Here is a 15,527-nt window from a genome sequence, read left to right on the forward strand (position 1 = left end):
CAAGTATATATACAGCAATAGCACAGCAGCTGAGTTTATTTTTATCAGTTTTCATCTCTAGACACACACTAGCTTACTAAGGAGATAGATAATAAATAAAGAAATAAAAAGATAAATATATATACAATGATTTACTCTAGTTCTCCAAATTTTAAATTGCTTTGACTGGCTGAGCTGACTGTTGACCAGTAACTACGAGGAAATGTTGAGCAGAACTCTCAGATCAGCGGCTAAGAAGGTAATTTAATAGTAAAATATATTGTATTATCTAATATTTTATGTCCAGCCACTCAGTCTCCGTTACGTTTCTTCAAACGCGATGGCTGCTGAAAAGCCATCAAGCTTACCATCCGCCGGTGGAGAGTCTTTCAAAGTACAACTTCACGACGACTCCTTCAGTGGTCACCTCATCGATGAACTTCCAGATCTTGAAGTTGAAACAAGCAAAGACCAGCTCGTTGAGCTCTACCGTCAAATGACCACAATGAGACGTATGGAACAAGCTGCTGACCAGCTCTACAAGGCTAAGCTTATTAGAGGTTTCTGTCACTTGGCTATTGGACAGGTGAGAAATATCTTTTTTTATTATTTTGCTAAACACATAAATTACAGGAAGCCGTTGCAGTCGGAATGGAAGCTGCTATGACAGACAAGGATCGTCTTATCACCGCCTACAGATGTCACCCATACGCCGTCCTCCGTGGTGGTACTATCAAGGGTGTCATCGCTGAGCTTCTCGGTCGTCAAGACGGTATGTCAAACGGTAAGGGTGGTTCTATGCACATCTTCACTCCTACCTTCTTCGGTGGTAATGGTATCGTTGGTGCTCAAGTTCCAGTTGGTGCTGGTATCGCTTTCGCCCAACAATACCTCAACAACCCATCTGTTACCTTCTCTATGTACGGTGACGGTGCATCCAACCAAGGTCAAGTATTTGAAGCTTTCAACATCGCCAAATTATGGAACCTCCCATGTGTTTTCGTTTGTGAAAACAACAAGTACGGTATGGGTACCTCAGCCGCCAGATCATCCATGAACGTCGAATACTACAAGCGTGGTGACGTTATACCAGGTTTGCAAGTAAACGCTATGGACATTCTCTCCGTCTACCAAGCCTCTAAATTCGCTAAGCAATGGACTATCGACAACAAGGGTCCACTTGTCATGGAAATGGTTACCTACAGATACGGTGGTCACTCCATGTCTGACCCAGGTACCACCTACAGATCACGTGAGGAAGTCCAACAAATGAGATCCACTAGAGACCCTATCAATGGCCTCAAGGCTCGTCTCCTTGAATGGAACGTTGCTACTGAAGAGGAACTCAAGAAGATCGACAAGAACGCAAAGGCCGAAGTTGACGAAGCCGTCAAGGAAGCAAAGGAATCACCAGAACCTTCAATGGATGACTTCTGGACAGATGTCTACTACAAGGGCACTGAACCAGCTTACCTCCGTGGTCGTGAACCAGAAGAGGGCAAATACTACGATCGTCCAAACCTCGTCGGTGCTTAAATATGCTAGATAAAAGACTTAAAAAATTGTAATCTCTTTTTCTTTCATTTCATTTTTAGATATCTTTACGGTTTATTATTTTTAACATCATATGATGAACCGAATGAAACTGAAACATCCTAATGTTGCGCTTCGTGACCTGATGGAAAGCCAAGCGGAACGATTAGGGGACTAGACTCGGCGAATTATGAACGCACTAATAAACATCATTACCAGAAATGGATAAACGTTTAATGATGACTTACTAAATGCGTAAAATTTGCTATTCTAGATCTAAGAAAAGGAGGTAAATTAAAGCTTAATTAAATTATACAAAAGGGGCTTTAAGAAGCGTATTAATTTCCTTCTTCCATCTTTTCGTTTAGAACAAACAAACAAACAAGATGAAATATTTAAGTGGGCTCACACTCGCAGCTGTATTAGCTGGCCTTAGTGCGTGCTCAGCCATGCCGCAACCAGCTAAAAGAGCAGTCGGGGATTTAGTTCGTGGTGTCAATTTAGGAGGTATGTCTTTGTTGTTATGACGTTCGACAATACTAACGAATGAAAGGTTTACTTGTCCTTGAGCCATGGATCACTCCTCAATTATTCGACGAAACAGGAGATGGTCGAGTTATTGACGAGTACACACTCGGTCAATATGTTGATGAAGCGACGGCTGAATCATTAATTAGCGAACATTTGCGTACATTTATAACAGCTGACGATTTAGCACAAATTAAAGCTGCGGGATTGAACGCAGTTCGTATCCCATTCCCTCATTGGGCTGCCGTACCAACCGATGAACCATTCTACGATTTCGGCCGTTTCGACAAGCTCAAAGAGGTAGTTGGTTGGGCTCGTGATCAAGGAATCCGCGTTTGGGTTGATTTACATACTGCCCGCGGTTCACAAAATGGTTTCGACAACTCCGGTCATAAAGGTGAAGCAACCTGGCACACGAACCAAGATAATGTCAATAACGCACTCGACGCTATTTCAGCACTTGCTGAAGAATTCGCTAAACCAGAGTACGCTGGTGCAGTCGAGGTTATTGAGCTTATGAATGAGCCTGCAAGTTTCTTGTCACCAGACATTGACGGTGTCGTACGTCAATACTACTACGATGGTTTCGGTCGTTTGGCTGACTCTGGTGGTCAATTTGCTACTGGACTTCACGATGCTTTCGAAGACATCAACAGCTGGGATGGTTTCATGACTAGTCCAGATTTCGAGAATATCTGGATGGATGTACACAGATATCAGGTATTCTCTCCAGAAGAACTCTCAAGATCTGATGACGAGCGTATCGCTTTCGCTTGTAATTATGGACCAGAGTTAGAACAACACTCACTCAACCACCATTGGACTGTCTGTGGTGAGTTCACAACCGCACGTACGGATTGTGCAACATACCTCAACGGACGTGATGGTGACCTCAAGCGTTGGGATGGTTCTTTCCCGTGAGTATACTTTTCTATTGGCTGTGCTGCGCTGACACCTCCCTCAGTGGAAGCTACTACCAAGGTGGATGCGACTACTTCTACGGTAATAACGGCGCGGACTACCCAGAAGATTACAGACAGTTCCTCAGAAAATACTACGAAGGTTGGTAATTGTCTTACTTTGTCAATCACATCTTAACCACCCTGTTAGCTCAAATCGACGCCTTCGAACGCGGTTCCGGTTGGTTCTTCTGGACTTGGCACACTACTGGTCCTAACGCCGCCGACTGGAGCTACAAGAGGATGCTTGAACTTGGTATCTACCCTCAAGACCCAGCCGACAGAATTTACCCTAACATCTGCGGATAACAATAGAAATCGGAACATCGTATAATATCTCATCTTCTCATCTTTCTTTCTTAAATCTCATATAGTTGTGTGTTTTTCCTTTATTAATGTACCTAATAAATTAGCTAATATACAACATACGGGGAATCTTATGTCTGATTAACGGAGATGAGCAGGCCAATCTTGCCGCTGGCGGGCTCTGCCATGTTCATCGAAACGTGGATTGTACTCTATAGTGTAGATATCGTGAGGTTCTTTAGCGAAGGGCACAAACCAAATCAGCGGGTTTGATCCCATTCGTGAACACCAGTTGTGGTAGGATGAATCCAGCCACCAAAGGTTACCCTCTTTTCGGGGGTGTCCCCATATGTAATACCAATGATCCCGACATGCCTTCCGCTGACGAAGTTGCCAGGATTCGTAATGCTGAGCAAGGACACTCTGGTCGCGCGCTCGTATCGTTCGTACGTCAAACATATCTTCAAACGTTGTGACCTAAATAGTGTGAGAGTATGAATATTATAAAATAAAGGGACGTACGCTATCGCATGCCAACCAGATGTGGTTGAAGAGAAGTCCAGCGACGAAGAAGGCGAAAAATGCAGATATTGATATAGCTCCAATGATCGGACCACGTCCACGTCCACTCCAGAGTCCATCACCGTGTTCATCAGAAGTTAAACTAGGGTATGCGCATCCGAGCGCGATTGAAGTGAAGGAAAGTATGACGACACACCAGAAGAGGAAAGTTATAAAGTGTTTGTGGTTATTGCCACCAACTGACTGACCAATCCAGGGGCAGTAATGATCAAACTCCCAGACGCAGCGACCAGAATGACGACAGTGATGTGCTCTAGCAGGGCGCCAGATCCTGCATTCCTGGCAAAACGTGGGCTCGAATCGGGCATCTTGTACTCTAAATGTTGGAGGGAAATTTTCTGATTGTTTTATTGTCGTTTCTTTGTCATTATCCCCTCTACTAGATGGAATGTAATTTGGAGTGTAGGATTGATCGATGTATCCAGGGTGTATGAGAACGGTAGCAGCGTAACTTGCGCAAAATATCAAAAACAAAACGTTGAATACTATTATAATAGCTAACCCCAATCCAAATCCACCCTGACGGTTTCTCGTTACGAGACCAACACCCACGGCGATTGTAACGCTGAACCAGTCGAATATTATGATGAGTACTACTAAACCAATTATAAGTTTACTTTTAATTAGCTTAAATGTACTGTTTGACTGTATTTTCTCAGGATCGCATATTGGCATCTGGATGGGAGCAAAGAACAAGCGTGCAAACAAAGAAATTAAAGAAAAGCAAGAAAATGATATGTTTCCAAGAAAAAGTGGGAATAAGAGAACGATTTAGATATATTCAATGCAACTTTCTTAAACTGGCTTAGGCCAAATTCCTTGATCCTTAGTCTGTCGTCAGCTCAAAATACTACAGTGTGAGAAAAGCACCCACGCGAAATCCCTTCACGATCCCTTCGATGTCTTCTACTGTGATCTTCTTGTGAAGACACTTGAAGCCAATCGTTTTCGATATTTTAGAAGCATCCAAAGCAATTGGATTCTTCTTGAAAAAGTGCTCATCTAGCTGTAGATACGTGTTAGGTGATATATTGTTACTTCAGTAGACACCTACGTATGGTGTCAAAGGTGTGTCTTTAATGTCAGACTTCTTCAGCATGTCAGACCAAGCGTCTAAATGCATTTCGTTGACGTCCTGGACCATCTCTTCCATATCCATTCTAGCAAATGTTGAGATCAAACCACCCAAGAATGATGTTTTAACTTTGAAAACTTTCGCAATTTGGTCAGCAACTGAGCTCTGAGTAGCATCAGATTCATCAACGAGGTTGAACAATGGTGCTCGCGCGATCGTCCCCGACTGAGGCAAGTCAAACTGTTTTAATTTCTCGTCCGGAGCGTATGACTTGAAAGTATTAGACTGAGGATCGACATCTGGAGTAGCTGCACGCCAATTTGAGAGCGCAATAAGTGCTCTTGCTACATCCTGAGAATGTATTGTGTTCAATCTGAGATCTGCGTTCCACAAAAACTTGATGTCTTCTTTTAGATGTCTGTAGATATCAGCGCAGATAATTCTAGGAGTAATTTTGCCATTCAACTGGAAAGGTCCATACCAAGCACCAATTCTGAGAACCACGAGTGGTAGATTACTGATCGATGACAAAGAGCGTATGGACTCATGCCACCAAATACCTCTCTCACCTTGCGGGGTTAATTCAATGGATTCTGAAGATGGCTTGCTGTTAAAGTTATAGAACGGATATGTGAGTTTGACGTATGAGCGTAAATTGTGGTTGCTGGCTATTGTACCCAACTGGTAGGATATCAAAGTGGATTGTATATGCTGTAATTCGTTTATATCAAACCTAATGTCACCTGTCATATCATATACAGTCGTTGGTTTGTATGTCTGGAATAAATCGTCAATCAAGCCTTTGTTGAGTAGATTAGCTTGCTGGTAATCTACTTTCTGATGCGCTAACAACTCCTTAAAATGGTCGTCTATGAACGTTGTCGTCACTTTTTCGTTTATAGCGAACTTGTCTATTATTTTGATAGACTGGGGTTGTTAGAAATGCTAGCTTGAGGGTAGAACCTACCTCAATAGAGTCCAGCGTGAGTAATTCATTCAATAAACTGCCAGTGAGTGTCTGTACGCCGCCTTTTTATCTTTATTTTTTGTTTCATATCTAAACAACTGACTAACCTGCTATCAAGACCCTCATAGTTGAGCTACAACGACCATCAAATCAAAAATGGAAAGCAATCTATTAGATTTGGTACATAGTCAGGTGAGAGCCCTTCATCTATTATATCCAGACTTTAAATATTCCCTAGATAACGGTACTAACATCCACTATGAAATCGAACTCTATATGGTTCAATCACACAACAAAACGCTCAAATCTAGACAATTTAGCCAGCGACGTCGGTCTACAGAGATTCAAAAAGTCTGATAGCCAGTTAGATCTCTTCTCATCTCTCTCCTATCTCAGTTCTAAGCTGCCATCTCTCAAGCAACTCGACACAATCGTGATATTCTCCCCATTTTTGGATATCGTATCATCTGCTAACACGTCTGGTCCTATTACTCTCGCTTCTTTGGACTCAATAGACAAATTTCTGTCATCCCACTTGCTTACAACGTCATCGATCAACGCATTAGCGACTATCAACAAAATTACAGACGCAATCACTCACTGCACTTTCGACCCCTCTGACAATCAGACTGACGATGCAATTCTCTCCAGGATTCTTGATATCATCAATTTCGTTCTCACTTCTGACTTGGTCACACTTTGTTCAGACAGCACGGTCTGTGCTTTGATACAAACCAATCTCTCGATGGCTTCTCAGATTAGGCTATCACCCGCGCTTAGAAACTCTGCCGAGCGTACAATGCAATCCGTAGTAAGATCTCTGGTCCTCTCTTACAAGTCTAGATACCAATTCAGTCAACCTTCAGACTCTCCTATAGATACTCCCCAAACTAGCCAAGATATCAGCACACCATTCAGTCATCCAACAATGTCAGAATTGATTTCCGTTCTGGTTAAATTGCTCGATCCACACGATCCAAAACACACAGACACCATTCGTTTAGCTTCTCTCAGAATACTCGATGTTGCCTTAACAACAGGCGGAAAGACATTGTCTAATGTACAAAGTATCAGAAGTACTTTGTCAGATCAGGGTTGTAAATACCTCTTTCAACTTGCCAGACTTGAAGCTTCACCACTTTTAATAATGACAATGAGAGTTATTACCCTACTTTTCGATACGTTCAAACCATATTTGAAGTTACAACAGGAGCTCTTTATGTCATTCCTAGTTGAACGCCTGTCTCCATCAAATAGCAATTCATCAGATCTCAATTCCCCTGATTACCAACCACCATTCGATCCTTACTACACTTGGGAAGCTTCAGTTATGCCTCAAGAAGCCCATAACGTTGATAATGAAAATGACAAAATGCTCAATACATCAGGCTCAGCAACTCCTTCATTGGCTCCTGCAAAGTCCGCCAAACCTGCATTTGGTACAACTAGGCAACTTCTTTTAGAAACTCTGGTATATTTCATTCACAGACCTGGTTTTTTGTCCGAGTTATGGTTAAATTATGATTCAGACATAGACTGTGACGATATCTTCGAAAGGACTCTATCATTTATCGTTCAAGGTATCTTCCCTCAGGAGAATTCAAGTTTAGATTCCCAAATTTTATGTTTGGATGCCACATCGAGCTTCCTATCCCAGATGAATGAAACCATAGTAAAAACAGATGATGAGGCTAACTTACAATACCCTACCAATATAGCTCTGAAAAAGTCACGTAAGAAGGTTATACTGAATGGTGCGCGTAAATTTAACATCAAGCCTACGACGGGTTTGGACTATCTCGCGAGACACGGGATCATTGATATTAACTTTGACGAAGATAACAAATGGACGAAAGAGACGTCAGAAAGCGTTGCAAAATTCCTCAAACAATGCGCCAGGCTTGATAAGCGCCTACTAGGTGATTATTTGTCAAGGCCTGACAACATTGAAGTCTTGAAATCATTCTTCAGCTTGTTCAACTTCGAGAATGTGAGTTTAATTTATTTATCTAGAAACGCGCACTAATGTTTTATGAAGCTTTCGGTTGCGGACAGTATGCGTCAAGCACTTGAAACATTTAGATTGCCTGGAGAAGCCCAACAAATTGCACGTATCACTGAAGTCTATGCAGAATCCTACTTTAGCTCCTCACCAAAAGGTATTAACTCACAAGACGCTGTTTACGTCCTCGCATATTCTGTCATTCTTCTCAACACTGATTTGCACAATCCTCAAAACAGAGCCAGAAGGATGTCTATTGATGACTACAAGCGCAATCTTAGGGGTGTAAATGACGGAAAGGACTTCTCACCAGAACTTCTCGAGGATGTCTACCATAGTATACGTAAGAGAGAAATAGTTATGCCTGAAGAACATCACGACCAGCTTGGTTTCGACTACGCATGGAAAGAGATGTTATTCCGTAGTAAAACTGCTGGTACAGTTACAGATGCTACTTCACCAAATCTTGTTAAGCCAATATTCGAGAGCAGTTACAGAAAATTACTCGTTGGATTGTCATACGCTTTTGCTTCATTCAATGATTCCTTCGCGATCTCAAAAGTTATTGAGGCGTATCGACACCTGATGATGCTCTCATCAAGACTCAAAATTGCTCATATTCCAGATCTCGCTTTTATCAGTTTGAGGAGAGCAACAGGGATGTTTGTCTCAAGGTTCTCAGAAGACGAATTCACGCAGGCTACCGTGAGGTTATCAGAAAATGCAGAGCCTATTAATCTCAGCGTTACTAGCTTTACCGTGCAATTTGGTGAGGATGTCAGAGCTCAGCTTGCAGCCTGGACGTGCTTTACTGTCATCCTCAAAGGTCATTTGGATTCAGCTAGACAGAGTTGGGATGATATTTTCGAAATATTTTTGTCCCTCTTCCATAATGATCTTCTTCCGGAGTCTATTCAATCGATGGAGGACTTTTTGGGTGGATCAACGCCAATTCCTGCGCAGGGGCACAGTAGTACTGAGAAAAATGAGATAGGTGCATCGAACAACAGCAATTCAACTAGTTTATTGTCGACATTGAGCTCATATCTTCTCTCACCTTACTCTAATGAGAGCCACATGGCTCCACAGGCTACTGAAGGTGACATCGAAGCTACGTTGAAATCCATCGACTGCGTCAACGTTTGCAATTTGGATATCTTATATAAGGATTTGTTAAAACTCTCCAGTGAGACTTTCGCTTTCGCTTTGAGTTCTCTCAGAGGATTAGTGGAGAAGCGCACAACAGAGAAGCTCGTTGGCTTAGAGAAATACAATAAAAAGGGAACACCACCAATTACAATCCCATACGATCGCCAAACTGTCTTCCTGCTTGAAGTCATGATTAGCATGAGTGTACGTAACAACGACCTCGTGGAGGTATCATGGTGAGTTTCTTCTTAATAACTGACAAACTGTTTTTAATCAAATTATAGGCCCATTGTTTTCCCAGTTCTTGAGAAGATCTTGTCATTCTCTAACGTCTTCTCTACTCTCCTTACTGAGAGAGCTGCAGTTGGTTTATCAAAATTGACACTCGCCATATCTAAAAAAGAATCTCTTCATGAGGATTTATTCATTTCGATAGATCTCCTGAGATCCCTCCCACATCAACAGCTTTTAGCATCAATTTCCGACCATCTGCTCACTTTGGTCGAGGGTATACTAGCCTCGCCGGAAATTCTACACAATGCTACTGAATGGCGGCTCACAATGTCACTTCTCCAATCATCTAGCGGCGACGGTGAGAGATCGCTGGCGATACTCTCTCGTATAATCGAAAACCAATTGACATCTGACTCGATTAATGGTGTCTTGAGTATTCTCCTCTCATTATCATATATGGAGAATACACGTGCACTTGAGATGTTGCTTTCCTTACGCGATGCAAGTATTTCAAATTCGGCATCTGAATGGGATGCAAAGTTAGAACCATTAGGATTGACATTGACTGAATTATGTTTACATCCATCTCGCCAAATTAGGGGTAAGGCTATCGAAGGTCTTTCATTAATTCTACTTGAACACCCTGAAAAAGGATTATCAGTCTTCCCAGACGTCCTCTTTCCTCTCCTCGAGAAGCTGCTCAGACCGGATGTCTTCAAACGTGATCCATCACCAGGTGGTATGTTAAGCACACGTGCTGGTGCTACAAACTTGGTCTGTAAAATGTGGTTACTCGTCGATCTCAAAACACCTGATGGAGAAGTGGAAAAGAATTGGCTCGATTTGTTAGATTTCCTCGATAGATTCGTAAGCAGTATCACAAATGTAAATCAAAACAGTGTTCAGGAGTCTATTCTCGAAAATCTCAAAAACTTACTCCTTGTGATGTCAACTAATGGAATTATATCGACAAATGAAGAAAAACAAGAAGCTTATCAATTATACAACAAAACTGTCGAGCGTGTTGATCTTTTCTTACAAGGATTTGTCAATGATGTTCTTTGTGATAGCAACCAGCAAGCTTAATTTGTCTTTATATTATAGAAAAAATGCATCGTAATTATTTTTTAAGGATAAAAATAGATATACCATACTGTTAAAATTGCAGATAACCTTTGGTCTTGCTTTGCTTGTTCGTTTGTATCTATAAAATGAGAGTAATAACTTAGCGTCTTGTACGACGAAGTGGCTATAATTTTGTTAGAAAAAAAGTTACTGGAAGATGCACACTCACCTTAACAGGTCGCGACGAATTAGGCGTACCAGGGGCAGGAGAGCCCGAGCCCATATTGAACAGATTTGGTGATCCAGGTTGTTGTTGAGGTGTAGAAGGATTTGGCGCTGCTGCACTTGGATTTGGTGCACCAAATGCGAATGGGGAAGTAGGAGCAGTGGTGTTAGCACTTGATGGAGCTGTTGGAGCAGCGCCAAAGCCGCCAAATGAAGGTGCACCATTTGAAGCACCTGTATTACCACCGCCGAAGCCAAACGCAGGTGATGGAGCAGCAGGTGCCGCTGGTGCTGCTGGCTGGCTAGCACCGAACGTGAATCCGGAAGAAGCAGGTGCTGCGCCGAATGGACTAGGCGATGGCGCAGCAGCTGGTGCACCGAACAAAGGAGCTGGTTCAGCTGGTCTCGTTGGAGATTCCTCCATCGAGTCACCTCCAGCACCTTGATCAGGTTTAGGACCACCGAAAGCAGTTCCTGTAGCGCCCGCTCCGCTGCCGAATTGGAAGGTAGATGGCGAATTAGTACCCGCATTGGCACTACCAAATGCGAACGTACTTGGCTTTGACTCAGCTGCAGGCGCAGATGTACTACCAGAACCGGCCCCAAATGCAAATGGTGTCTTGTCAGCAGATGCACCGGCTGATGGGGCACCAAATGAGAAACCAGGCTTATTGTCAGTGGATGGGGATGCTGCCGCTGACGCACCACCAAACAATGTCGATTGTGATCCACCGAATGCGAATGGTGGTTTGGAGGTCTCACCTGTTGAAGTTGCTGCAGGGGTACCGAATCCGAATGAAGGCTGTATATCAACATTAAATAAATATTCTGCATAATCAACAATACTCACCTTCGTTGGTTCACTTGGTGGTTGACCAAATGCTGGCTTTGGAGCTTCAGCTGCACCGCTAGGAGCAGTAGGAGTTCCGAATGTAAACGGTGAACTAACCTTTGGTTTCTCAGCATTTGCATCACCTGCTGGAGCCGCACCAAAAGAGAAAGCTGGTTTTTCATCAGCTGCTTTGGCTGGCTGTCCGAATGCTGGCGTTTCTTTCTTCTCTTCCACTGGCTTTGCTTGTCCAAATGCAAACGGAGATGTACCATTCTCTACTGGTTTTGGAGCGCCGAAAGTAAATCCAGAACCACTTGACCCAATTGTAGACTTCTGTTCATCTGGTTTACCGAATGAAAAACCACCGGCTGTTGGTGCCTTCTCGTCTTCCTTCTTCTCACCTTCAGCTGGCTTATCTTCAGGCTTCGATGCACCGAAAGGTGTACCACCAAATGAGAATGGTGATGTCGCTTTCGACTTGTCTTCGTCAGGTTTAGACCCAAATGCACCGCCAAAACCACCAAATGCTGGTTTTGGAGCCTCGGTATCTTTTTTTGGTGTTTCAGCTGGTTTGCCAAACAATGACGGTTGTGTTTTCGGTTCCTCAGGTTTACCACCCAGTCGATCGAAAAGTGACGGCTGAGGTGGTACATCCTTCTTTTCTTCTACTGGTTTAGACACACCACCGAATCCAAATGTTGGAGCTTTCTTTGGCTCTTCCTCAGCTGGTTTTGAGAAAGAGAATCCACCGAATGAAGGTGTAGTTGCAGCCGCTGGTTTGTCTTCCTTCTTTGGCTCTTCCTCTTTCTTCTCTGGAGCACCACCAAATGAAAACGCAGGCTTAGGTGTTTCGGCTGGTTTGTTGAATGAGAATGAGGGTGCTGCTTTATCGCTATCACTGCTATCTTTTTCACTTGGGGTCTTTTTGTTAGCTTCGAAGAGTGCAAATGGATTTGGTTTCTCTGCAGCTGCCTTTTTAGATTTTTCTTCTTCGTCTTTCTCCTTTTCGCTCTTTTCTGCCTTTGGAGCACCGAATGAGAATGACAAAGTTGCAGGAGCTGCTGGCTTGCTCTCTTCAAGCTTTTTCTCATTGTCTTTGTTCAATCCAGCGAACAAGTTGCTTGATGGAGGTGGTACTTTTGGTGTTGTCGACTCACCGAACGAGAACGCCGCCGGTTTCGGTGTTGATGGCTTTTGTTCTTCGTCTTTCTTCTCATCAGGAAGCTTGAAATTAAGTTTAGGTGCTTCTGTTTGAGTAGCTTGGTTGCCAAAGTTGAAATTAACGACTGGAACACTCTTGAGTGCTTCTCTTTCCTCTTGACGCTTGCGCTCTTCCTCCTCTTCATCGACTTCTCCACTCTCTTCAGCACGTCCAGGCTTGCGAGCTGCAGACGAGTGCTGTCTGCTGCTCGTCATTGTACGCGCTCTAAGTGAAGACCTTGCTCTTTCAGTTGCGCTTTGACCTCTCTCGCCAGGTTTGAATTCGTCCTTTGAGATTGGAGCAAACAACTTGGCTGCGCTCGTCGTAGCAACTGGAGGAGTAGATGATGATGCTTGTGAACTGCTACTTTGTTAGGTGGAGGACAAAACAAATGAATGGATACTCACGATGTTTTACTAACATCGACACTAGCACTCTTCTTAGATTCACCAGAAGTCTCTTCATCCTCATCATCGCTCGGTACGGCAATCTTATTCTTTGGACGCTGCACCTTTGGAAGTTTCTCTTGCAACTTACTAGTTTTCATGTCACGCTCGCGTTGACGTCTCTCTTCTTCTCTACGACTTTTGCTGCGAGCATATGGACTAATCATAGCCTCTGTTTTCTTGTTAACTGGTGCTAATTTATTATTCTTCGCTTTGCTATTAGTGAGGTTTGGAACTGGTACTGATACGGCAGGTAATGGACTATGAGATTGTTGGCTAGCTGGAAGAGGCGCTCTGGCTGATAATGGATTTGACTTGCGTGCATCTGTTAAAGGCGTCCGCATTTTCTCTAATGCAAGAAGAATCCTTTCGGCTTCGTTCTTCGGTGCTGGTGGGACGTGCTTTCTTGCTTGGGCTTCCTCAAGAGACATGAACTCATCAGCTTCGCGATTATAGACCATTTTCTTTGCATCTGTGGCTCTTCTCTTTGATGGTCTATCTGGGGTGGCCTCTATGAAAGATGAGCGTTTATCACCTGTCCTTGAATGTGCATATGGATTGAAATCGCCATCGTCGTCTTCTGCAGCTGACAAAATCGACCGCACGCTGCTATCAGGTGCTGGTGACCTTTTCCCAATAGTTGGCGCTCTATACCTTGTACGTGGTACCAAAGGAGAGGCATTTCTCCCGCTTCCGAGAAGAGAACGACGTGGAGAAGCCGTTGGAGAGCCTGGCATGAGATGCCTGACTGGGGTGAATGGGGAACGTGATCTGCCATTGTATGAGCTTGCGAGACGGGGTGTATAACTGGCTGAGAGTGTTTGAGACTCTCTGTTGTTGCTTCCGGGTATCGTCAGGTGATTCGACTTCACGAACGACGACGGGAGATCGTTGTAGAACGTGTGTGGTCTCTGCTGGGCTCTCGGTGGTGGCTGAAGAGTTCTTGCCTGTGTAGTTGACTTATTCCATGGACTGTCAATAGGTTGGGCGTTCTCCTCGTCCTGTGGTGTATTTTTGCTGCCAGTCAACCAAGAGAATGGCTTGGCTACTAGAGATCTCACGCTGTTCATCAATCCGGCTGTCGATGGCTGTCTCGTCGGTGTTGCTTGCACTGCTGGCCTCTCATACGGTTTCGATGGGGTGTTTCGTGATGCCCGTCTCTGTGGCCCAAGAGACGTGCTTAACCCTTCATCTCGTCCCGACATTTAGATTTCTTCGTGGACGTAACTGAAGAAGATGGGTTGTTGGGAGATGGACGTAATTTAGTGGAGATTTATACAATTTATTTAGAGATCTATCATGGATATACTATAGGTATATCTCTTCTCCTTTGACACACTCATAATCGTCTTTTTGGAGTCACAAAGTCACACATATATTACAATGATAGTTTACAGCTAAAGTACATTATTTCTTCTCTTTAGAGTCACTCAGTTTCTCACTGACGAGTTCCCTAAAAGATGCCACTATTTCATTCTCCTTCTTTAGTCTCTCTTCAGCAGACTGTTTGAGCATCTTGCGTTTCTCTTCCGCGCTGTTATGTAAAATAAGCATATTTTATTTACTTTGTGATATCAAAACCCACGAATAAACTTGGTTCTCTTTACGAACACGAACTTCGTTCATCTTCTTATGTCTGTTCCCAGACATGACATAGCCAGCCTGCTCGAATTTGTCTATATCATTACTCTCAAGCCCTATTTCACCACGGCGTGGTATACGTTCACCCTCCTGTACGTACTGTGCCATTGCAGATCCTTCACCACGAAGCATATCACTGCCATAATCCCTCTCGCGTAACTTTATGAGATCTTCCGGGAGTGGTGCTGGGCCAATATCCTCATCGTAGTTAGCGTATTCGTTTGTCGACAGAGCCGTATCACTCGTCTTCTCGTTTTCACGTTCGTGCCTACGTTGCTCATCGTCATGCTTCCGTCGATGCTTATGTCTTCTCTCGTATCCAGATTTGTGTCGCCTCTTCTGTGTGTCTCTCGATGGTGGTGACAAGGACGCAAAAGTTGGACCAGGTGGTGATGGTGGCCATATGCTAAATTTGACGTTTTTCCTGTATTCTGCACGGCTAAATAATGTATTAGAAGATCCCGCTTTGCTGTATTGCTCCTCACCTCTCTATCCAGCGTGTGCTTCCCGGTTCACCCTCGAATTTTGGAGGTACAAGAGCTCTAGTGTTTCCATATCTGGGACTGCCACGTCTATTCCTATTCCTGCGCTCGTTATAGTCTTCCTCTCTTCTACTCCTTCGGCGGTCGTACTCATCAGCAGTTTTGTCAATAGAGTGGCCACTAGACTCTGATACGATATCTGCTTTATTTATTTGATCGTTGGACATGAAAATAGACTATAAATTAATTCAAGTGAATTTTTTTCGTGGTATAAATTCAACTTGTTGTACTTCTCGTTCTTTCTTCAACATCGCATCACAT

At 43.5% G+C, this 15,527-nt stretch overlaps 7 protein-coding genes across 7 annotated transcripts; 3 read left to right on the forward strand and 4 right to left on the reverse strand.

Annotated features, from left to right (window-relative positions):
* The first annotated feature begins 190 nt into the window (after window positions 1-190).
* On the forward strand, window positions 191-1,582 carry WALSEDRAFT_34037 (mitochondrial pyruvate dehydrogenase E1 component beta subunit). The gene is made up of 3 exons (XM_006960440.1): window positions 191-238; window positions 287-565; window positions 613-1,582. The coding sequence occupies exons 2-3, from the start codon at window positions 320-322 to the stop codon at window positions 1,513-1,515; spliced, it is 1,149 nt and encodes a 382-aa protein (XP_006960502.1). The 5' UTR covers window positions 191-238; window positions 287-319; the 3' UTR covers window positions 1,516-1,582.
* A 257-nt stretch (window positions 1,583-1,839) lies between these two features.
* On the forward strand, window positions 1,840-3,428 carry WALSEDRAFT_34039 (glycoside hydrolase). The gene is made up of 4 exons (XM_006960441.1): window positions 1,840-2,019; window positions 2,066-2,957; window positions 3,005-3,102; window positions 3,151-3,428. Exons 1-4 carry the CDS (start codon window positions 1,899-1,901, stop codon window positions 3,306-3,308), a joined length of 1,269 nt encoding a protein of 422 aa, XP_006960503.1. The 5' UTR covers window positions 1,840-1,898; the 3' UTR covers window positions 3,309-3,428.
* Window positions 3,429-3,446: 18 nt separating this feature from the next.
* Window positions 3,447-4,562, reverse strand: WALSEDRAFT_66336 (zf-DHHC-domain-containing protein; the record flags this gene model as incomplete). The annotated part of the gene is made up of 2 exons (XM_006960442.1): window positions 3,447-3,782; window positions 3,828-4,562. 2 exons carry the CDS (start codon window positions 4,560-4,562, stop codon window positions 3,447-3,449), a joined length of 1,071 nt encoding a protein of 356 aa, XP_006960504.1.
* A 47-nt stretch (window positions 4,563-4,609) lies between these two features.
* On the reverse strand, window positions 4,610-6,066 carry WALSEDRAFT_61461 (hypothetical protein). Its single transcript, XM_006960443.1, has 5 exons — window positions 6,037-6,066; window positions 5,930-5,991; window positions 4,942-5,889; window positions 4,762-4,893; window positions 4,610-4,712 (listed from the first exon to the last, which is right to left on the reverse strand). The coding sequence occupies exons 1-5, from the start codon at window positions 6,053-6,055 to the stop codon at window positions 4,683-4,685; spliced, it is 1,191 nt and encodes a 396-aa protein (XP_006960505.1). The 5' UTR covers window positions 6,056-6,066; the 3' UTR covers window positions 4,610-4,682.
* A 7-nt stretch (window positions 6,067-6,073) lies between these two features.
* Window positions 6,074-10,443, forward strand: WALSEDRAFT_61462 (Sec7-domain-containing protein). Its single transcript, XM_006960444.1, has 4 exons — window positions 6,074-6,121; window positions 6,168-7,919; window positions 7,968-9,316; window positions 9,365-10,443. The coding sequence occupies exons 1-4, from the start codon at window positions 6,086-6,088 to the stop codon at window positions 10,398-10,400; spliced, it is 4,173 nt and encodes a 1,390-aa protein (XP_006960506.1). The 5' UTR covers window positions 6,074-6,085; the 3' UTR covers window positions 10,401-10,443.
* WALSEDRAFT_61464 (hypothetical protein) lies at window positions 10,444-15,348 on the reverse strand. Its single transcript, XM_006960445.1, has 6 exons — window positions 15,210-15,348; window positions 14,669-15,163; window positions 13,045-14,617; window positions 11,455-12,997; window positions 10,609-11,406; window positions 10,444-10,563 (listed from the first exon to the last, which is right to left on the reverse strand). The coding sequence occupies exons 3-6, from the start codon at window positions 14,286-14,288 to the stop codon at window positions 10,540-10,542; spliced, it is 3,609 nt and encodes a 1,202-aa protein (XP_006960507.1). The 5' UTR covers window positions 14,289-14,617; window positions 14,669-15,163; window positions 15,210-15,348; the 3' UTR covers window positions 10,444-10,539.
* WALSEDRAFT_66340 (DUF926-domain-containing protein) lies at window positions 14,491-15,433 on the reverse strand (the record flags this gene model as incomplete). The annotated part of the gene is made up of 3 exons (XM_006960446.1): window positions 14,491-14,617; window positions 14,669-15,163; window positions 15,210-15,433. The coding sequence occupies 3 exons, from the start codon at window positions 15,431-15,433 to the stop codon at window positions 14,491-14,493; spliced, it is 846 nt and encodes a 281-aa protein (XP_006960508.1).
* Window positions 15,434-15,527: the final 94 nt, after the last annotated feature.

This window comes from Wallemia mellicola (assembly GCF_000263375.1).
Source record: "Wallemia mellicola CBS 633.66 unplaced genomic scaffold WALSEscaffold_28, whole genome shotgun sequence".
Classification (NCBI taxonomy): domain Eukaryota; kingdom Fungi; phylum Basidiomycota; class Wallemiomycetes; order Wallemiales; family Wallemiaceae; genus Wallemia; species Wallemia mellicola.